Source organism: Eupeodes corollae, chromosome 3 (genome assembly GCF_945859685.1).
Source record: "Eupeodes corollae chromosome 3, idEupCoro1.1, whole genome shotgun sequence".
In the NCBI taxonomy this organism is placed as follows: Eukaryota; Metazoa; Arthropoda; class Insecta; order Diptera; family Syrphidae; genus Eupeodes; species Eupeodes corollae.
Window position 1 is genome coordinate 22,773,051 of NC_079149.1, and position 23,977 is coordinate 22,797,027.

The 23,977-nt window shown below is 33.9% G+C and overlaps 1 protein-coding gene across 3 annotated transcripts in view; it reads right to left on the reverse strand.

The window, feature by feature from the left end:
- Nucleotides 1-4,590: 4,590 nt before the first annotated feature.
- LOC129949971 (uncharacterized) overlaps nt 4,591-23,977 on the reverse strand; it is a 286,002-nt gene continuing 266,615 nt past the window's right edge. For 2 of the 3 annotated variants that reach the window (XM_056061724.1, XM_056061722.1), the window contains 6 exons: nt 13,436-13,569; nt 8,722-8,856; nt 8,456-8,595; nt 8,049-8,335; nt 7,473-7,543; nt 4,591-7,302 (listed from right to left, as the gene is read on the reverse strand). In XM_056061724.1, coding sequence (XP_055917699.1) covers nt 6,291-7,302; nt 7,473-7,543; nt 8,049-8,335; nt 8,456-8,595; nt 8,722-8,856; nt 13,436-13,569 — 1,779 coding nt within the window. In that variant the 3' untranslated portion in view covers nt 4,591-6,290. The remainder of the gene's footprint in view (nt 7,303-7,472; nt 7,544-8,048; nt 8,336-8,455; nt 8,596-8,721; nt 8,857-13,435; nt 13,570-23,977) is intronic. The other variant, XM_056061723.1, reaches the window with a different exon arrangement.

Here is a 23,977-nt window from a genome sequence, read left to right on the forward strand (position 1 = left end):
CTTAATGTCGTTGTTGGTAACCGTCAACGTAGGTCCGATAATATAGGTAGTCTTCTTGATGTTGGCATGGACCCAGGGAGTGTTCTTACTATTAATGGTATACTATAATTGTAAAACAATACAATAATAATAAGATAAAAATATACAATAAAATAAAATAAAAAATATGTACTTTTGAGAAAAGTTTTCGTATTTTAAATTCATATATTATATTTAGTACCATCTGATGATCGATTTTCGCAACGGTTAGTTAGAAAACACGACCCCTTACTGCTGATCTTAGTCTGGGAAAAAATGTTTTATTTTCGGGTGAGTAAAATATTTGCTGAATATGCTCTAGATTTCGGTTGGCTCGATACAATAGTGCGCAAATTAACTTTCCAGAGAAATAGTGTACGACAAAACAGGTATTGTTATCAATGGGACACTGGATATGTTGTTTGCATGGATCTCGAGGTAACCAACTGAAATGGGTTGACTAAATGAAAGCTCATTGCAAGTGCTGGCATTTATTGAAGGAATACTGGCAAGCCAAGTCTAAGTTGAACACGTAGGTTTTAAAAACCTTTTAGTTATATTGTTCACGGAAGTACATTTCTGCATGAACGAAAGGTATTCTTCCCGACCGATGCATCTCACTGTCAAGTATAGAGATTCTTTTTTGTGGAATTGTGGAATGCTTTACCTGACTCTGTTTTAATAATTTTAGTATTAAAATCTTTAAGACCAATGTGCACTAGTATCTTCTTTTTAATCCTTAAATTATAAACATGTCAAGACTCGGTACTTACTTAAAAACCCTTGAGTGCCTGTTTTTCACTGATAATTTTCCATTGGTGAACTTTAACAAGTATTTCTTAAAGGTGTTGATTTTTATAAAACAAATTCTGTCAAACGATTATCCGAAAAGTTTCCGATAAAAGACCTATTAGCTGTAGCCTATTATAACACGTAGGCAAAGCTTCTTATTGTGACGATGGGATTAAACTTAGAGTAATCCTTAAGAACCTTAAAGGCTACGACTGATACATATAGGGCTTGAGGATTATAATGATTATTGAGGTATCTTCCAAATCTTTTTTATAAAACCTAGAGTTCTATTAGTTTTTTTTTGTACTGTAGTACAAATAGTCAGTAATAGTCAACAAACTATACCAAGTTTGTTGAGTTTAACTCATATTCATAGGCAAGTACGTTATTATTGCGCCCAAAACTTACTCTTTTACGCTTGTCAATATTTAACATTAGACGATTTAGGATAATTATTAATATGTCCAAGTAATCAGCGTATATCAATGTCATCGAATGTTTCAAGATAGAGAGGAAACCGTTTTTAAAACAGAGCAAAAAACAACGGACCAAGATACCTACCTTGAGGTTCACCAGAATTAAAAATTAAATGAATTAGAATGGCCATTTTTGAAGACAACACTTCAATGATTTTCAAGATATTAATTTGTCATGTAGCTAGCTCGAATAGCTCTTATTTTCTCAAAAGTATTTTTTAACTAAGTTTGTCAAATGCACACAATTTGGCATATTGGACATCACAATTCAGGGTTGTGACTTGTTACTTGGTAATTTAAATTAGAATTTATTCCAAAATTAAACTTACTTTTTTGAATTTAACAAAGAATGTCAGAAGCTTACCTTAAAAACATCCATTAGTAAGTAATGTAATACTTCGACTTATTTGAATGTGAACCACACCTAAACTTAATCTTTTTTTTATAACGCATTAACGTTTTGAGGCTTATCATACAAATGCATATGGTCAGTTCGTGGGCAAACCGGGTCATAAGCAGAAAAAGGCAAAAACTATTGTTGCTGTTCGCCATAGTACCTACGGCCGAAGAGCCGTCCACCTCAACTTGTCGTAGCGGTCGTGCCTAACAATTGCGCCTCCCACGCTCATCATGACTCTAGAAATGAAGCCTTTTGACCATTTCAAGTTCCATGGCATTAATGGTCAGAATGGTGGCAAGAATTGGCAACAGTGGATGATCAATTTTGAAGAAAATCGTCTTTAGTGATGAGGCACATTTCACCGCAGTGGATTTCTGAATAAGCAGAATTAACGCATTTGGGCGAATGATAATTCAAGAGTGATTGTGGAAAAACAAAGCACCCACGAAGGGTGACTGTTTTGTACGGTTTATGGGCAGCGGCCTCAACGGGCCGTAATTTTTCGACGGGGCGGCGATGTCAATTGGCCGCCAAGATGTTTGATTTTACAGCGTTGGTTTTCTTTCTAAAATAGTGAAATTATATAATAAAACATTATTTTTCATTTTCAAATAAATTTATTTTAAAACTTCGGTTTCTAATTTAGTTTTTCTTTTCAAAATATTTACATTTTCTTTTAATTTTCTTTGATTTTGTGTTGTTGTTTTTGTTTATATCGTTTTAAATTTTACAGTAATTTTTTTTATTTTATTATATTTTTGTTTTACATATTTATTTTTATTTATGTACAAAGTGAAGTTTCAAATATTTATATAGCTAAATCTCGGAATAATATTTCACTTTTTTTTGCAATATTTTCTTTTGAGTTTTTCTTGTGCTGCTTTTTTGAAATATTTTTTTAAGTTTAATCCAAGAAAATTGTTGTACAAAAATTATAATTTATCTTTTAATTTTAATTTTATTTTAATGTTAATTTGTAATCATAAGTTTGTGTTTGTTTTTTATTTGTATTAGTTTAAAATGCATTATACATTTATTTATTAAAATATGTATTTATATAATCTGGTTTTAATTTTGTTTAAGTAAGTTTTAAATTGTTTTGTTTGTTTTTTTTTTTTTTAACCGTGTTTTGTTGTTGTTTTTTTATATTATGTATGATTTTTGGTTTATTTTTAATATTTTAATTTTTTTCGGAGAAATAGAAGACAAATGTTAGTTACTAGAATTTTTGAAAATTAGGAACTAATAAAAACAATACTAAAACTTAGGGAAAATTTATTAAATACAAAAATTAGGTTAATATTTTGTGTATAATTTATATAAATGTGTTATATTGAAGGCATATATAAAGATTTCAACTTAATGTTTTTTTTATTGTTTTAAATTCTACTCTTAAATTTATTTAATATATTTTGATATACTTAATCAATAATAATTGTGCGATAAAGTGATAGGTAGTTGAACTTACTAATTTGTTATAGGTATATTTTTTAAGACCGCTAGTAGTGTTTCTTTTTGTTTTAATTTTATATTAATTTTTTTTGTCAATTTTTACATAGAGTTTAGAGGGTGTCATTTTAATTATGAAGTAACAAAAGTGATTGGAAAATTATAAAAATGTTAAGACAATTTTTCAATTGGCACTTTTGAATTTGTTTTATAATTTTGTTTAGGACGTTTTATTTTTTTTTTCTTTATTAGAAAATAACAATCGCATGATTTTAGTTTAATAATTATTAATGTTTAAAAAAATAAATGGGAGAGATTTAAGATTTATTTTTAAAAGATCAGTTTTTAAAACCAGTGTTTGGATGTTTTTCTGATACGATGGAAAATTTTTCATAAAATCTGTTTTGATATTTTCTAAAGTGATTTGAAATAATATTTCGGTTCCTGTTTAGAAAAAACATTTTTCTTTAAAGTATTTTTAACTTTTCGAAATAAAATGCTCTTAAAATTAATTAATTAAAGGGAATAATAACCTAACTTAAAAATTTTTTCATTTTTAAAGTTGCCAAAAATAAGACCGAAGAAATGTTAAAAAGTTTTTTTTTGTGGTCAAAAGGAATTTTCCAAAAAGCGGTTTCATTTTGATATAAGGTAAAAAAGAGTATTGTTTTCAGAAAAATCAAGTTATTTAAAAAATATATGACATTGACAATGGAAAAAGGTATCAGATAAATGGCCGTCACGTCTTTAGTTGAAGAATCTTTCATTTCATGAAATATTCCATGACCAATTCACAGCTGTATGTTTCCAATAACTTCAGGAATTCAATCATTGAGGTCTTTAATCGGTTGTGGAGTATTGGAAAAGACTGTGTCAAATGTCTTAAGGTGTTAAATCATACTATTTTGGTTATAAACTATTCAAGAAATAACATGGTCATTAAAGTTTATAGTGATTGGAAAAACCAGCATATTTTTAATGTACCATCAAATCAGTAATTTTTTTGTTCGTGTTTTAATCTTTGGCCCACTTAAAAAAAATCCAGATATTCTTGAAAATTCCTCATTTAATATAACTCATAATTTGAAAAGATAACATTTATTGTTGATCATTAAAATGATGAGTATTTTTAAGAGCCTTTTTGACACTTTTAACTACCAAGTGCTTTCTTAGTGAACCCTTAGAAAATGACTAACCAAATAATATTTTCGTTCAGCTGAGATAAATTATTTGAAGTCCTTACGTACTTATAATATAAAGATACGTTAAAAATTCTATGACTTTGATGAAAGTTATCTAAGTAACTCTTACCAATAAAATCAAACTCTCTTCGTTAAGAATATTGGGCCTGAAATTCACTCCTGTGGAACCTCAGTTTTTGGTGAAAGAAGTTATTTTATTGTGAAATCTAGGGAAATAACTTACTAATTTTTGTATATATGATAGTTACTTAATTAAAAATATGATATTTATTTATTAATTATAAATAAATTATTAAACTTACCAGTTTCTAAACGTATTGTTGGACTGAGATTTTTAAAGTTTTAATATTCCAATTCTTAATAATTCAAATTAAAGTCCGTATTAAAGCTATAATAATTTGTCTTCAAAACAAGTTTAAATTATTTCAAGAAATCAACTAAACGCAAAATAAAGCTCTTAAAAAAGACTTCATTCACAAATTAAAAATCCTTATTAATAAAAACTGAATGCCTGGATTTCGTTAAACACACACATTTTACATACCTTTCGTTAAAAAATAAGAAAGTTTAGAGCTCAAAAAGTATCTCATCATTGATGTATATACAAATTAAGAAAAATGCATTGCTAAGATAATTAATATCTAATTAGTGTTTATTAAAAAACATTTTGAATTTTAAGTTATATCGAACAATTAAACAGTACAAATGTATCCAAATGTTGAACTTAACTTAAACTAAAATCATGCGTCCTCAAAAAAATAGAAAACTCCATTTTGGTTTATAAAAAAAAACTTTGTTTATATACAATGTTTATATCAATTCATAACTAATCTATAAATGTACTATTTAGTAGATAACAAATTTATACAATGTGACGGCAGTTAATTTATTTAGCAGTAATATGGGACCGTTTTTTTTTATATAATCTTTTTGTTTTTATTTTTAAAGTCTGCCCTAACCACCGTCGCCCAATTTTTTGTTTTGTTAATTAACAATTTTCACAATTTCTGTTTCACCGTTTTTGTTTTGTTTTGTGATTTGTTTAAAAATTTAATTTAGAATTCTACTTTACTTGTTTTGTTTTTAATTCACTTTTTGTTGTAAATTTATTTTTAAATGTTTTGTTTTTATTTATCTAATCATATTTTGTGTTTTTTTTTTTAATTATAATAATAATTTTTTGATTTATTCTATATTTTCTAAATGGTCGTTGAATTTTTCATGTATAATTTCTTTTTTTTTATTTTGTTTGTAACCAATTAAAGTTTTTGTTTTGTTTAATTTTAATTTTTTAAACTTAACAAATAATCTAAAATCTAAATAGATATATGAACAGAGAAGTTATATAAAAACAGGGGGAAAGGGCTAATAAGTTTTTGTTTAGGTTTAAGAGTCGTAGAGATAACAATGATGGAATTTTGATGATTCCTTTTTTTGTTTTTGAAAAGAGTTTCCTAAAGCTTTTTTAAGTTTTTATTTTTATTTTTAAATTAAGTTTAATGTTTAACTTTTTTTCACTTACAAACTTTTTTATTTATTTTTTTGTTTTGTTTAAAAATATGTTTAAGTTTAAAACTTTTTTTATAATATAATTTTTTTCCAAAAAGCTTGAACACGTTCCTTTATCGTTAACTGTTTAAATTTAAAAAGAGAACAAAAACTTGTATTTGTTTTACAATTTAATTTCCCTTTTTTGTTTTTGGGAAAGGAAATTAATTTGTAAGCCAAAGGGAATTTTTGTTCTTGATTCCCGCACCTGGTGCAGACAATTTTAATTTTTAACTCCATATGGTGCCTGTTAATATATGGTTACCTATGTGTGTTTGAGCTTTCGAACACCAGCCTTTGGTTTTGACGTGGCTACCACCGACCGCACCATATCTAAACACCTCAAAGGATTTACAAATTACAATACAATAATGTACAAAGTACTCCAGTAATTGATCAGTGGTTTCAAGGCGGCTCTAGTGACCGTTCTATTGCTGGTTTACTAAGATAGTCATGAATTTCGGACTCGGTGCTTTCGCTTAATCGGAGCAGGTCTTCACGGCTTAAGCGTTCTAAAGATACTTCTCGAAGATTGGATCGTGAAATACTTACTTGTCGTGTATCGGTATCGACAGAGATTCTTGGTGGCGAGGGCATTTTCGGTCGCTGTTCTAAGCCATCGAGGCTGCGTTGACGGTGTCGCATGAGGGTCAGCGGTGGAGAACGATTGGTGGATCGAAAGCTGGTCCTCTGACTGGACGTTTGGGGAGGACTGGAGTCTTCTATCGGCACAATGACTTCGTACTCACATTCACCGTATTTTGTGATGAGTTCTTCATGCATGCGCTCACGCAGCAGGGCTTGGGCGCGATCCTCCTGACATATTGGAGATACTAGACCTTCCCGCAGAACTGGCAACAGCTGAACCGTGGGACTATCTGTTGAATTGCTGCTACTCTCACCAGAAGCCTCCTTTCCCATCATCGGCTTGAATGTCTCCGAATTCAGCGGGGATCGTCGGTTTTGATGTTTTTTAACCGGCACAGTCAGCTCCTTAGCACTATATGTATCGAATTTGGTTTCTTCTATTTTTTCACTCGACAGATCCTTAGCAGAGTAGGTCTCAAATTTCACAGTACTACCGGAGCCTGTGTTTGTGGCACTTAGGGTATCAAAACGTCTCCCGAAATCCGGTGGGGAATTGGTTAGATCACGACTTAAACGTCGCCCAATCGTGTCCAATCGATCACTTAGAATGCTATCGTTGCTGAAGCGACGAACATTTAGAGTTGATGAATTCGATCGGGAACGTTTGTGACGGCTGGAGAAGAGTTTTGATCGAGGACTTGAACGTGGTTTAGGTGATCGTGAGTGTGGTGTTATTATTTCGGGAATTTGAATTGTCGGATGGCCTTCGGCTTCTGCGTGTTCTTTCAGAACTTCAAGCTTGGATTTCATCTTCTCTGCCTGTTGGACTCTAGTATGAAAGAACATATAAAAAAAGGTTTTGAGCTTTTTCCCATAATATGAGTTAAAGAGTTCGTGTCTTGATTTTAAAACGCTTTTGAAAAAACAAAAGTTTGAAATAATGAAAACGAACTCTAAGACACTCTTAGTTTAATCTTATTTTGTTAAAAATGTTTTTACCTTCTTATTTCTTGAATCATCTCGAAAAATTGAGCCTTGCTCTTCCGTCGTCGCCGCTGCTCATCTTCCTTCTAGAACAAAGTTGGTTATTCGAGAAAAAGGAGAAACGAAAGACAAAAACAGAAGAAGAAAAAACAAAGAAAAAACGGATACACCATATAAATGTCACTGGAACTACAACAAAAAATTAATATTTTCTTTTTTGAAATTGCTAAACAATGTTTGTTTTTTGTTTCAGTGTAGATTATCCTAGATTATTTTTATTTTTTGAAAACTCGAAGCATAGAATCCAAAGCAGAATTCAGCAGCAGTAGAAGAAGAAGAAGTGTGTGTATTCAGCAGAAAAGTTTCAAGAAAAATAAAAACTTAACGAATAATGTGCTTTGTAATTGTTTAAACAAATTAAACAAATAAAAACTTAAACGCGCATAGGACTTGAAGCATTTTTAACCACAAAACAAAATAATAAAAGGACAACAGAATAAATTATAAACAAAAGAAAAATATCAAAACAACAAAAGCTGATGTCTGCAATGAAGCAGCCATCATTCAAAATAATGGAATCAAACTACGAACCCTTTTAATGCTCTTCTGGAACAAACTGGCTATTTGTCCTTGTCGAAGGGTATGAACTAGTTCTCTGGCAGCATGATGGGGTGAAACTAGCTCCACGCAATTGATAAACCGATAGAGCTTCTGACTGAAGAACATTATATTGCGAGAACGCCAAACAGTGCCCTTGGGCTTGTGGCGTAGTTTTGGTAGCATGAATTTATAGAACCAATGCTCGAAGATGAGAATCACAACTCCGACCGTGATTCCGAGTCCAAGCAGAAGAAAGACTCCAGCTACAGCAGCAACCCCTTTTTTGTTTTGGTAAATAAATTAAGAAACATTTTGTGTTTTTTTAAAATTTTTTTTTTGAGAACTTAATATGAAAATGTTCTTGAAGCTTTAAGTCTGAAGTGAATTTATGTACATACCCAAGGGTCGTGGCATGATAATATCACTGTCCAATTTGAAGCACGGCAAACCACCGTACCATTTTTCAGCAAGTATATCTAAATATCCATTGCTTGAGTATTTTGCAATTAATGCTGATATGGAGTCCTTGAGTGGAAAGCTGTTTTGCAGAAAAAGAGAGAGAGAGAGAATTTAATTACACAAAAAATGATGGGAAAAGTTTTTCAAAAATCGTATTGCCTGATTCTAGATGAGTTTGTGTTTGAGAAGGAAATTTTGGACTTACCCTTTTTTCATGCCAATGGCATAAGTATCTTCGACGTAGGTTTCGCCAACCCTTAGTAAATTACAGCCATGGTCGATGGCTCGATAATAATCGAGGATTGGAGTGTCGCCGAGGAGGAGATCCAGTGTACCGTTTCTGGAAATATTTAGGTAAAGTTGAATATAGGGGTTTAAATTTAAATATAAGTCTAGGACTCGTGCTTAATATTAATAATATTAGGGAATTTTGAAAGTAATAAAAATGTTGTTTACACAAATATTGGTTTGATGGATTGTCCTTGAAGGAATGCTATTGGATTATATATTATAATACAATCCCATGATACAGTGAATAAGCGTTATACCTAAGTCGCTTATAGGTTTTTACGCGTAACGAGGCACAATTTTTTTAATTTATCACAATATAATGGATTTGAACGTCATAAATCATAGACTTTAGGTGGTGCTTATATCGAGGACTATCAAGATAAAGTTATTTGTTATCAAAAATGTATTTTAAAAAAGTTTTTTTTTTTTCATTGCTACAGATGGTGTTTCCCGAACGAGAAAGGGACGAAGAGAAATCTCTTGAAAGAAACATCAATGTAAGGTATGTTTTTGTTTGATGGATTTGTAAAGGTTACAATTTGCAAATAAGTCATTGTTTCCCAAAAGTTAAAGTTAACCATCATACTACTACATGATTTGATAATAAGAGTTCATTTTGAAAAAAGGGAGTGAATGCAACTGTATAAGTAAAAATATTTGTAAAACATCCAAAGACATGAAACATTGGGACGGTGTTCGAGTGATGTAAATGTTTCGGTTACCGTTCTATCACCTATCAACTATTATTTTCAAAGCTCTTTTTTGATCCTATGCAAGAGACTTAAACTTGTTTTAAGGGCTGCCCAAATACGCGGGTTATATTCAAGTTTTGGACAAACGAAGGCTTTGTTAATTACAGCCCGATCAAAAGAAGAGAACAATAAGCACCTAGCAGCAATTCATAACAGGTGAACGGGGTGCACATATCGAGTACCGGAATTTGATTAGTTTCCTTCATGGCAATGGTGCTCATGGATAGCGGCATCGGGGTGGGTTACGCTTTAACGACATGGGACAGAATTGGGGTTTTGAAACATTCAATTTTACACGGTTAAAATTCCCAATATTGACCAGATTTTAATAAACTTATAAAATGCCATTGGTGGTCCACATTCGAAGGACAAAAACGTGAATATAAAAACTGAAGGTACTGTCGTCAGCGAAACAGTTGAATGGATTAGAAGTGGCAGAAGAGAGATCGTTAATGAATAGCTGGAAGAGGGTCGGAGACAAATCGGGGCCCTGAGGGAAACCAGCATTTATTTTATTAATTTTGAATTTGAAACCGTCCTATGCAACTTGTATTGAACTGTTAGAAAGGTAGTTTCTTACCCATCGAAGGAGAGTTTCATATAAATATAATGCAAGCATTTTTGATAAGAGAGCCTAAGTCCGAACCTTATCAAATGCTTTTGAAATATTAAGCGCAATACAATAATCTTACTTTAATCAAAACTATGTATAAATTTGCTCCACTTTACAAATTAGAAGCTTAGAGCATTTAAAAATTTAAAGGAGTTCAAATCCTGAGAACCCGCGAAGAGGGCCACCCAAAGGTGATTTTATTCAAAAAAGTTATTCAAATAGACGGAACTGTTGACATTAGCGGATGTCAGGAGGTTTTCTATATTTGAAACACGAACAAATTATTTCTTTTAAAGTTTTTGAATTTTTTTCAATATACCGTACATCAAACTATGAATTTGGTTCCTTTAAAACTTTTATTATCTCGGAAACTTATTGTCCCAGAGTATGGATAGTAGTGAATTTGGCATCTAGCGAGCAGTTTCTTTACAACGGTACATCAATTTTTGAATTTGGTGATTTTTAACGACAAACTCGGCAGAGTCCAACGCACTGCATGTCTCTGCTTAAGCGGGGCATTGAGAACCACACCTTCAGCAGCGTTAGACACTCTCTTCCATCTGACACTCCTCGACATCTTCAGTAAACAAGTGGCAGCGAGGACAGCTATAAGACTCAACTCCTCATCTCAATGGACCAACAACAATGTAGGGCACTCTATTATCTTAAATCTCTTCGGTTCTATACAAAAGTACAAAAACTACACTATTCCTAAACACCAGTTTGGAAAAAACTTCGAGATATCCATTCCATCCAGTGATGAATGGGAAGACAATAAACTCCTGGATAAGAAAAGTATTCACTTTTCTACAGATGGATCCAACACAAATGAGGGAGTTGGTAGTGGTGTGTACTCAGAAAAGCTTAATCTAAGCATCTTATTCCGACTCCCTAGCGAATTTAAACGTCCTTATACAATTAAGTCTCCTTTTATCAGTTTCGTTCGACCTATTCTGGAATATTGTTGTGTAGTTTGGTCTCCCTACTACAAAAACGCTTCCAATAGAATAGAAAGGATTCAAAAAAGGTTTACGAAGTATTCTCTTATGAAACTTCATTGGACCCTGCCTTTACCAGCATACACATCTGCGCGTTGATAGATATAAAACCTGTTGAGATTAGGAGAACCTATTTTTAGGAGACGTTTTAATTGGTTATATTGATTGTACGGAATTACGTGAACTATTTATCAGAAAACGTGATATCAACTTCTGATATCCGCATCTTCTCTGAAAGTCAGGCTGCTATTAAATCTCTTGACGGTGTCTCAACAAAATCTCAAACAGCCCTTGATTGTCGATCGTCTCTTTTTTAGATGGCGCAGCAATTAAACATTCACCTTTGTTGGGCGCCAGGCCACAGAGACATCACAGGAAATTGTAGAGCCGATAAACTCGCTAAAAATGGAACCGTCATTATTATTTCACCTGAAAGGGAGAAGATAGGTATATCGATAGCTACATGTGAACTACTGCTAAAAGAAATAACTTTTGCGATAGCAAACTCTAGGTGGCACAATTAACCAACATGCGCAGCCACAAACTCATATGGCCTTCACTGGACCTAAAGCGCTCTAAAGACTTGTTATCTCAAAGCAGACTTTATATAAGCTCCCTAATAGGTTGCCTTGTGGGACACTGTCTTATAGGCAGACACGCAATACAACACGGTGTAGCCTTAAATGACTTCTGCACGAGCTGTATGGACGAGGAAGAAGAAGAAACAATATCTCACCTCCTCTCCACTTGCCCTGCTTTTTTACTGAGATGCAAACTTCATCTGGAAGACTACTCTTTTGATAATCCCAGTGAACTGGCTAAAAAGGATATCAAATATCTTCTTCGCTTTACAAAAAGCTCTAAATGGTTCGACTTGTAGGAAGTAATTCTCTAGATTCATGTGGTATCGCAATGGGCCTTTTCTTTTGGCCTAAGTGTGTTGATTCTAAATCTGCAGCTACGTTAACCTAACCTAATCTAACTTTGAAAAAATAGCCCCAATAAAATTCTCAAAAAAAACCACCCTACTCTATTTAATCAAACCAAAACTAACTCAACCCAACCTAAAACTCAACAAAAAGTTATTTTTAGATCATTAAAAGTCTTACTTCAGACGTGTTCTTGAAAAAAACTGAGTCAGCTTCAAAATAAACATTTTCGTTATATTTTATCGAGCGGAAAATTTAGTAAAACAGCGCTCGTTAGGAAAATAAACGAGTCATTGTATTAAAAATTCAGTACGAAATTTCGTTCTCGTTGATTCTCATAAAATAGTGTCACCAAAAAAACAAAATTCATGCCAAGGACGCATTGTATTGCTCACACAATCCGCTACTGATCATCACTAAACACTAATTAAACTTATAATGTTAGCCTCAGATATAATATTTAAAAAAATATATATTTTTTAAAACTTAACTAAAGCCCCTTCTGTGCACCCAAATTCTTATCAATGTCATAGCTCGTTTTCCAAATTGTAAAAAATAAACATAACTTTCTTTGAGCTTATAATAAACAACACTATGGTGGATTAAATTCATGCAGTGCTATTGATTTATTAGTGAAACGGCGGGATTTTGTGATTCGGGATTTTATGAATCGGGATTCTGTGATGCGGGATTCTGTTTGATTCTGGATCCAGTACTTCGTACCTAACTCGAAAACATCTTTGAGAACTTTTCAAATTTAAGTTTCAAAAAGATCGGTAATACAGCGTGTTTTAAGCTCTAGCTTAAACACTTAAACAGCTTTTTTAATATTTAACTAAATAAAGTTTTTAGTGCTCTCCCTTTAAAAATTAAAAATATGTTCATATCAATCACTCACCTTTTAGGCAAGGCAATCTTCAAATTTTATCTAACCAGCTTTAAAAACTTACTTAAACAATTTTACCAAACCTTAATACATAATCATCTCAGCGGGGCAGTACAAAAACCCTCTTTCTTTTCGAAAACAAAAACAAATTTTTAAACTTTAATGCCATAAATAAGGTTATATAATTTTACCAAAGGATATTATAAAACCTACACAAAATGTCCACCAAAAAAAGGCAGAAGTTTTTGATACCTATTATAATTATTATATTACCAAGAGATCCTTATGCTAAACATGTATTATTCACATTCCAAACTCCACGCCAAGCCAAACCGCCCACTCCCACGCCTACACCCACAATCACGCCTTAATTTTCACTGTATTCTTTATATCTCATCCTTACCTTTTTGTTTTTCGTGACAAAATATAAAACAAACATTCATTACTCACTTGAGTCCTCGGATCCCATCTTCAATATTCATAAGCGTGTACTTTTTGATATGCTCCCATTCGTGAGGACGATGTTGTTTCATAAACGATTCTGTGGATGATGATACTGGTGCTCCAACGCGTTGTTTAAATAACTGAAAAACAAAAACAACAACATAAAATAAAAATTAAGTTAAAAAAAACTTTTTAATGAAAATTTATTCAATTGAAAAAGCAAGCGGCAGCAATGCCGGCAAAATTATAACATTTTCCGAAAAAAGGACAAACATTAAGGATGAGCATCTGAACAGTGTCATTGTTGGCAAGGTATAGGGCTAAAGAGAAGAAGATCCTTTGGATAATAATAATAATTTGGTGAAAATATCGTAATTTAATAATTATTACCACTTAGGGATTGAAATGTCCTCAACCTCAACTTCAACCTCAACGCAAGACATGAACCCTCATTTTGTTTTTTGTTTGGTCAATTGACTATGAAATCGTCCTCGTCGTCGTTCTCTTCATTCGCGTTGTCTTTGGTTTTGTTTCATTTTGTTGTAGTTACATTCAAGGACATTATACCTACTCCCTCTCTTATCCTGACTGAGACTCATAGTGGGAGGAGATATTACTGCTCGTCTTTGGGAGCGGATTACAGAAGCGTCGCGTCGTCGGTCGTTTTCTTTGATTTTTTTTCCCGGGTCGGAAATCTTATTTTATTTCAGTTGAATTGACAAATGTTTGGCTTACAATTTCCAAAGAAAAGAAATATTTCTGGCCATTTTTGTTGTCTTATCGCATTTCTGTTATTGTTTCGTTTGGCAAACCATTTTCAAAAATATTGCTTTCACCGCAATGAGACAAACAAATAGTAAATGAAAAGATGAACAACACGCCTGCCGCACGCCACCACTGCTTGTCCTTCTGTCAATAAATCACCGGCCTTAACAATATTTTCGATATTTTGGGTACATTTGTAAATTGATGACAAAATGGCTATTTATCTTCGAACATGACATTTGATTGTGGTTAGAAGATAATATTCAAGCTTTTACTTAATTTCCTGACAAAAAGATAACAAGAAAAGTTGAAAATTGTTCTTTTGGTGATTTAAGGTGATGTTTTTGTAATATTTGAAGTTATAGGTTGAGGTTATGGGAGTTTGTTGTTGTTGTTTTTTTGTTGATTCAACTTTATTTGAATTTTAAGAGATATTGTACGAGTATATAAGTACGATATTGATTTTTTTGTCTCTTCTTTGGTACGAAAAATACAAGGCTACTTTTATATTACGTAACATCTAAGGATAAGTTCAACTGAGATTTTTAATTTGGCATTATCCATTGCAAGATCAAACCTTCAAGTTTATTTCAAAGTCAAGTTTGGGGGTAATATTTTTTAATTACTGTCAAGTTTTGATTACTAAAAAATGTAAATTTAGTTTTTAAAGAGAAATAATAGTCAAATTTTATTTTAGAGTTTTAAAGTCAATCTCTTAAAACTAATCCGAAAGATATGTATGTATTTAAAATCAAGACCATTTTCAGTATTAAGTCTATAAAATGTCAAAAAAAAAGTTTAGTCAGATCTGTTAGTTATATAATTGCCATTGACGATGACTTGAAATCTTCAGACAATATGACAGTTGCTGACAAATTTTGAGTATCATAATGTACTTACAGCGATTTATTTTTTTTTTCAAAAACAGGGTTTGTTTAAAAATTGCAGTCAAAATAGATTATCAAAAAATTGGAACAAAGTTAAGTTTTATTAAAAGTAATTAAATTTTAAGGGCCGATGTTGAAATTGAATTAAACATAAACGTCAAGTTTTATTCCGTATTTTATTTGACATTTCTCACTTTGAACCATGGAAAGAATAAACATTCGAGCTACGCGTTAAGGTTATTCAGGCTTATTATTCGGGTTATTCATATGCATAACGTTCATTTCGGTCAATTTATTCGTCCAACATTACGCCTCGATGTTCAAATGATGGACATGTGCATTCAAGAGGACACAAGCGTCCACAGGTTTTTTCTCAAAACCCACCTCTGTCTATCAACTATTACTCTTACCTCCCCGTGGTGAACATTGGGTACCTAGTATCTCAACTGGAGATTGGGTTCTAAGTTGTTGGGTGCAGCAAACGAGAAAGGGGGAGAGGTGTTTCAACTAAGGCACCTCTGCTTATCCAGACGGCAGCGGACGAATTCTCGAGATGGAATCAACGGTGGCGTCTACAGTTCCAGTAAGGTTGAACTACTTAGGATCCGGCCCTTCAGGTTGGGGGTTGTACCTTCGGTGTGACTTCCTAAGCAGGTACAAAATACATTAGTTGCGAAGCACCAACAAGCCTCAAATACGGACGGATTCACTGTTGACAACCCACGCAAACGAAATAAGGACAATGAACTTCGGATCTGTACGTGGAATGTTAGGTCCCTTAACAGACCACGTGCAGCCGAACAATTAGCGGAAGCCCTAAACTGCTGCAAGGCAGATATTACAGCCATCCAAGAAGTGGGAATGAACCGGGCTAACGCAATCTAAAAGACTGCGATGTATACTACGCCGACTGCTACCGAGAACATAGACAGCGTCTATTTGGGTGTGGATTTGTTGTTGGAACTAGACTCAGGCAAAAAGTTTCGAGTTTCAACAGTGTGAGCGAGCGCATCATGACAATCCGCATCAAGTATAAATTCGACAACATAAGCCTAATATGCGCCATGCCCCAACAGAGGAGATAGATGAAGACAATAAAGACATATTCTTCGAGCTCTTGGACAAGACATATGAGCAGTGCCCTGGCTATGACATTAAAATTGTCTTAGGAGATTTAATGCCAAGATAGGAAGAGAAGACATCTTTGGCGGCATAATCGGGAGATACAGCCTGAACGACACGACCTCCGACAACGGATACAGTCTGATCGATTTCGTTGCGGGGCGAGACGTTCTGGTAGCTAGTACGCAGTTCACACATCTCAATATCCACAAGGCGACATGGAAATCTCCTGATCAATCAACCGTCAACCAGATTGACCACATTGCGATCGACGCACGACACTTCTCCAGTATCCAGGATATCCGAACATTCCGAGAGGCCAACATTGACTCGGACCACTACCTCGTTGTAGCGAAGGTACGGCTACGGATATCCTGATCCAAGGCAGGTACTGTGAGAAGATTCGACGTTAGACGGCTACAATCGCAAGAGACTGCCATGTCCTTTTCCGATCGAGTCTCTAGTAACCTGTTAGGGAGTCCTATGCTGCCTGCATTAAGCATTGAAAACTAGTTGGAACATTGCCTTGCCGCCTCTGAAGTGCTAGGTTTCACACGGCCGCCACAGCGAAACCCCTGGTTACACGACCAATGCCGGCAAGCGCACGCAGCGAAACAACAGGCATACAAAACGGCTCCGCGCTGCACAGAAGGACCAGAGCTGCTCACGAGCTCTAGGAGCATAAGAGGAGAGAGGAACACCGGTTTCTTAGATGGAAAAAAGGAGCACGAGAAGCGCGCTATAGAGGAGATAGAGGGATGTCACAACAGGAATGAGGTTCGTAAATTTAAAAAACAAACACTTCCCAAGGGCACCAGCCACGAACCGAAGCCTGTAGAGACGATCAGTGGAACAGCGTAGTAGAACCGCAGTCTATGTTGAGAATATGGAAAGACCACTTTGACCTTAACGAAGTGAAGATACTCGTAGCTATATCTAAACGTAAGTCAAACAGAGCTGCTGGAGCTGACGGCAGCGCTGCGGAACTATTCAAAGCAGCAGGCGATGGCTTGGTAGGGAGCATGCACCAACTCATCTGCAAAATATGGTCGGAAGAAATGGCGCCCGATGAGTGGAATTATAGCATAGGTTGCCCGATACGTAAAAAAGGAGACCTCTAAGTTGCGCGAACTAAAGAGGCATCAGTATAGTTAAAATCACATATAAGATCGTTTCTGCCTTATTATGTTAACGTCTGAAGCCGTTCGTCAACAGCCTGATGGGTCCTTATCAGTGTGACTAAAGACCAGGAAAGTCCAATGTTGACCAAATATTCACTTTACAACAGGTATTGAAAAAAACACAGGAACTTTAAATCGATACCCATCATCTCTTTATCGATTTTAAAGCCGCGTATGCCAGCATACATAGGGAAGAGCTCTACAGAGCAATGTCTAGTTTTGGCATCCCTGTCAAACTTATCTGTTCGTGCAGAATGACGATGGAGAATGCACGCTGCTCTATCAAGGTTGGAAAAGATCTTGCCGATGCATTTGATGTCAAAAAACGTTTTAGACAAGGCGATGCACTGTCATGCGACTTCTTCAACATCGTTCTGGAAAGAATTGTGCAAAACTCAACCGTCAACACTAGAGGCACAATCTTCCAAAGGTCCATCCAATTACTCGGATACGCAGATGATATTGACATGATTGGAAGATCAAAGCGTGGTGTCAATGGAGCGTTTTTGAGCATTGCGACGGAAGAGGAGAAGATGGGTTTAGAGGTCAATGAGGGCAACAGCAAGTATATACTGTCATCAAAAAATTACACTGACCAACGATGTCTTGGACAAAACGTCACTATGGACAGCTACGTTAAGGTAGCTACTTTGAGGTAGTTGAGGTCTTTGTCTACCTAGACACCGCTATTAATACAGACAACGACACCAGCACTGAAATCAAACGAAGAATAACTTTTGCAAATCGCTGCTTCTTTGGACTTAGAAGGCAATTGAAAAGTAAAGTCCTCTCTCGAGCATCTAAATTCACCATCTATAAGACACTCATCATGCCGGTTCTCATTTATGGCGCTGAGGTCTGGACCTGTCAAAAAAAGATGAGAACGGCTTAGGATGCTTCGAGAGAAAAATTCTCCGGGTGATTTTTGGTCCCGTATGCATAGATAGAAAATGGAGGAGAAGATATTTAAACCATGGTATGGAGGTGTGCCCCCGTGGCGGCCATTTGGTAGATATTTTGTTCTACACATAATTGAACCGTAATAATATTATCATAATAAAAATAATGACAATCACTTCCTTAATAATGGCTGTATTATTCAAATTCAAAATCGACCTAAAAAATGTATCCATCTTTTATTAGCAAAATAACCCCTGGTTCATATGAAGACGCCTTGAAATTGACAGTTCGCGAAATAAAACAAAGCAACGAAACCTAAGTTTGGGAAACAGACTTATTCATTTAAAATATCAGAAATTCAGAAATTATATAGAGTTGTGATATTAGCTTTTGCAAATTTTAAAAACATATTGAGTAGCTAATATTTTAAAATCAGTAAAATCATATTTTTAGCTTAGTAATTTTTCTAAACTGCTTCAAGTTATTAAATCGTTTAAAATATTGATCCATAGTTTTAGTTAAATGGTTTGACATTAAAATGGTGGTCAATATTTTAAGGGAGTGTTCACAGTTGAATTCAAATTTGTCAATAATGAATTGGAGAAAATTCTGACAAATAATAGAACAATAGTGAACTAGAAAACACGTTCTGAACTATGAATAAAAATATAAGGTTACTAAATAAGAGGTTTCATTTTGGCAGCTGTCATTTTTGAATATGTCATCTTTTGAAATGTCACCTATAAAACCTCCGCCATTACTTAAAATAAAATGTAATTTTTTTTATTCATGTGGCACTCTTACATCATAGCAAAGAAATTTTGTTTCAATTTGAAATTACTTTTAGAAATTTTGTTATTTTTACTATGGGAAGGATGTATTTTAGAATCTGCCTGAGTGCATGGATTGGATGAGCTGACTCACCACGTTCTCTTTGGTTACACAATATCCATAAGGTTATTTTAATTCAGATGCTGGCTTTGCATTTTTCAAACCATTTTATACACTTATTTGGATTAGCCATTTCATAACCTACGTATTTTTGGTATAGGTATGTTATACTTATAGTTCTATTAAAATAATGTACCTAAAAGTGTGTACACAGCAAACTTGCCACAATCCCACTACCCTCTGGTTGGTTGCTGAAGTACATAATATTTATATATATTGAGATATTGCGTTAGGAACCATAACCATTAATATAGGATTTGACATTTATTACTCTGTGATTTTGGGTGTTTCTGTTATAAAATAAATATTATAGATTGTATTTATACGAGTATAGTTAGTACCTATAGAGAAAGTGTGCAGCCTGCGGTTGAATTAGCCTTTTCCTAATAATTCTATTTTATAGAGTTTTGCTTTTTAGGTTTAATTTTGTCATTTTTGATGGATAATGTTTTTAATTTTTTTTCTTCAAAAATCGATTTGGGTTTCATAAATGGGCGTTTTCATATTAAAGTCAAGTGCTTAGATCGGATTTCGCTGAAGTGCTGTTTTAGATTTTTTATTGGGCAATAAATTAAAGTTCAATAATAATAATTCATAATAATTGTTGTTTGGTGTTTAAGTAAGCAAAATATTACAAAAAATTGAATATTGAAACTGAATTCGAAAGAGAATTTCAAAAATATAGGGTTGACTATAAAAGTGTGTCAAGTGACCATCTTTTAATCCATTTTGAGGTTTCAAAAGTAAACATAAATAAAAACATACAAAATATTTGTTTTTCATAATATTACTTTTTCTTATAAAGTTTGAACAATGAAGTATTGGGCTTAGCTCTAACTTGACTAATGTTGTTTTTTAAGTGCTCAAGAGTTAAAAGTTTATCTGCATAAACACGGTCTTTCGCCTTGCCCCACAAAAAGTGCAGCGGTTTTGAATCGCATGATCTTGGTGGCCATTTGATACCGCTAACTTGACTAATGTTGTTTTTTAAGTGCTCAAGCGTTAAAAGTTTATCTGCATAAACACGGTCTTTCGCCTTGCCCCACAAAAAGTGCAGCGGGTTTGAATCGCATGATCTTGGTGGCCATTTGATATCGCCACGATATGAGATGAGGAATTATGCGGCCAGGAAATGAATCGTGCAATAGAGAGATATTAGCTCTAGTTATGTGGCACTGTTTTTTTGAAACCACATATTCTTCAAGTCGTGTTCTTCAATAGCAGGAAAAAAAACTGGGTTATGATAGGACCATAACGATCCGAATTGACGTGACAGTCTTTCCATCGTCGTTTTTGAAGAAATAGGGTCTAATCACACCGCCTGCCGATTAAAGACCGCACCAAAAAGTGACTTTTTGTGGATGTAAGCCCCTCTTTTTCAATTACCTGAAGGTTTTCAGAAACCCCAAATAAGACAATTTTGTTTATTAACATACCCTCCGAGATTGTGATTCGACGCTGAAGAAAATATTGTTTGAAAATATAAAAAGTAGTAGATACAGCACTACAAAAATCATAAAAACACTTTTTGAAGAACTGACTGACCGATTATGGAAACTATGAAGCACTCTAACTCATAGAAATTTTTATGGACATATTTCGTATATTTTATATGGAAGCTTTTGTGAATCTTGTAAAATGACTAAATTTTACATTACAGTGTTAAAAATAACTTGATATGAAACGACTTCGACATTTTTTAAAATGTAAATACTTTTCACGACACAATCATTGCTTCGATTTTTTCTATAAAACAAATATTTAATTTTTTTTACTACAATTTTTATCAGACATTGTTTTCAAAAAAATCAGTTTTCAAAAAAGAGTTACTAGAAGAAAGCTGCACCTCCATTACAAGAAAATTAGTGTTTGTATGTTTTTGAAACGTTTCAATTGTTAATTGTTTGAATGTCATCAACGAACACGTTGTAATTATTTTTTGACGAATCCTATTTTTCTGTCACATTAAAAAAATGTTGGAAAATATCTCCGTTCCCCTTTTTTGGTCTATATGCTCTATAAAAAGTCTCACAGTGTTCGGAATTATTTCAAATATGCGCCCTTTGTTCAATAATCTTTTTCCATGTAGATGGCAACTTCTTAATAAATCCCTCGTAGAAGCCCCCCTCCTTATTTGCGGAGAACACGGACAGCCACTATTCACAAGCCTCTTTTGAGTTCAACTTTACACCACCAAGGGCATTCGCCATGGACAGAAAGGTGGTAATCACGTGGCACTATGTTCGGACTATATGGTGGATGCTACCAAAAATGGGTTCAAGTTCGTTCCGTTTCAACAGCATATTCGAGTGTTGAATCGGTCCAGAAGGTTTTTTTTTGCGTCAAATCATGCGGTGCTCAAACATCAAGGTTTTTTTTCGATCCATCATTCTGCAGGTGTTTTAAAATGGTTTGGTGACAAGCTCTCATCTCCTGGGCAATGCCACGCGATGCCATATGTCGGTCTAAATCGATAATTTGATCAGTATTCGCCGTCACCGTTCTTCCACCGGCTGGCTTATCCATGTGTCGTTTTCACCTGCTCTGAATCGTCGAAACCATTCATCCTCGGTTTAAAGTCATAGAGTAACATCCCCCAATAAAAATGCAATTAATCTCACGGAACGTTTCCCTAGCGGATTTGCCTTTAACGAAGGAAAACTTTAAAATAGCGCGAATTTCGGCGTTAGTAAACTCCATGTTTACACGCTTATAACTGCCTGAACGCAAGATCCAAACTGATCATGCATAGCATCGTTTTGTAGATTATGTCAAGACTTTTCAACTGATGTTTAGTATGGATAGATACAAACTCTGTAGCGCTTTGGACATAGTTGCAAAATTCTTATCGTATTAAAACAAATTAAATAAACATCTGTCCAAAATTCCTGCAAGCCTTAATTCTACGGACAAATTCTCAAATGCAGTAACATCAAGCATACGAAGCTCCTCAAAAACCCAAAATCATACTACCTCAGTCAAATTTAAACGTTTTGATTATAAATGTGTTAAAGCAAGGCAAAATCATTCGCTTTTTTACATTCTCTACACAAATGCTACACAGAAGAACTAAAGAGATTGTATATAGAATCAAATGCTGTGTATAAAACTCTATGCTTCCTCAAAAAAGTTGAATTTTAACACAACCAAGTACGATCGCTAGATCTCATTAAAAACCCAAAAGAGTTTTGGAAAACAGCCAAGGAAATAAACGGGTCCAATTCCTGATAGGAGCAGCTAATCCACAGATAATCTCGCTTTACACTTCAAAGGGTTACTTTTTATCAAATCAAGTTTATCATTTGCAGAACCTTTAGTCTCGGACGAAATTCGAGATTCGGAAATAACAGTTCATAAAATTCAAAATGTTATTATTAAAGCAAAAAATGGAAAAGCACCCATTGAAGACGGTATACCGTATGAATTTTTTAAAAAACGCCTGCCAAACCTTGAACAACAATTTAAAGCACCTTTTTTATACGATATTAACAACAGCTACAATACCAAGCTCATTTAAAAAGTCCGTGATATTTCCAATACATAAAAAGGGTGATTCTAATAATGCTGAAAACTACAGTGGAATCTTATTCATGAACACGATGTCTAAAATCTTTTGCGGTATACTTGTGAGCAGTTTTGACAATTGGGTTGACAATCATTGAATTCTTACGGAGCTTCAAGCCGGTTTCAGAAAAAATTATTCAATTGTTGACCATATAATTTGTCTCACTTTAATAATAAAAGCATTTCAAGCTAGGAAAAAGAAAGTTTACTCATTTTTCGTCCATTTAAAAGCAACATTTGACCTTGTTAACACTAATCATACCAAGACTTAATATATACCTATTTCTACCATAGCGGGTAAAATGACCCGACTTTATGTTTCATGCTTGAATGTATGAAATATGGATTTTAGGTAGGAAATAAAAATATAAATTAAATTTATTATAATTAAACAAAATAGTATGTTGAGCATTTCTATTACAAAAGCAAAAAATAAAAACTTTTAATTCATAGTTCATCGCATTTTTTACATATAAGTGTTTCCATTGTACATTTTCCGCAAACATATTTTTTACATTTAGAGCAAATTTTGTTGGTTTTATTTCCTTTACAGTATCCTATTTGACATCTTATACGTTTATAAGCATCTGTAGTAGATTTAGGCAACGATCCTTTCGTATTTGTTTCTTGTTTTGGTTGTTCACGGGCTTCTCGAAAATCGGCGCCAAGTTCTTCTGCTAGCTTGAGTAAAAAATCTTGTCTCGAGATATTTTCTCCTGTCGTTTGCTTGTACAAAATCCAGGCATTTATGCCAGCTAAATCAAGGATATTGAAAAAAACTTGGAGAGGCCATCTGCAAGACTTAGATTTTGTAGTAAATTTTCTCGCCATTTGATCGGTCATGTCCACACCAAATTTGGTTTTATTGTAATATGAAACAGTTTCAGGTAAACGTTTATTATTGTTTTCTACTTTTACGAATTTATGTTTAGAACTAAGTAAAAGTACTTTTTTTGTTGGCTTACTTTTATAGATTGTAAGAGTACAATTATCTGTTGTAAAAAATTTCGATGAAAATCGTTCCATATCATCTTTCTTTTTCTTCGCAATTAGTGGTAATTCTCTTTTATTTGACCGAATAGTTCCAACTAACGTAGTTTTTTTGGCTAGGAGTTGTGTTGCTAGGGATTTGTTTGTGAAGAAGTTGTCTGTGGTCACAGTTCTTCCGCAACCCGTAA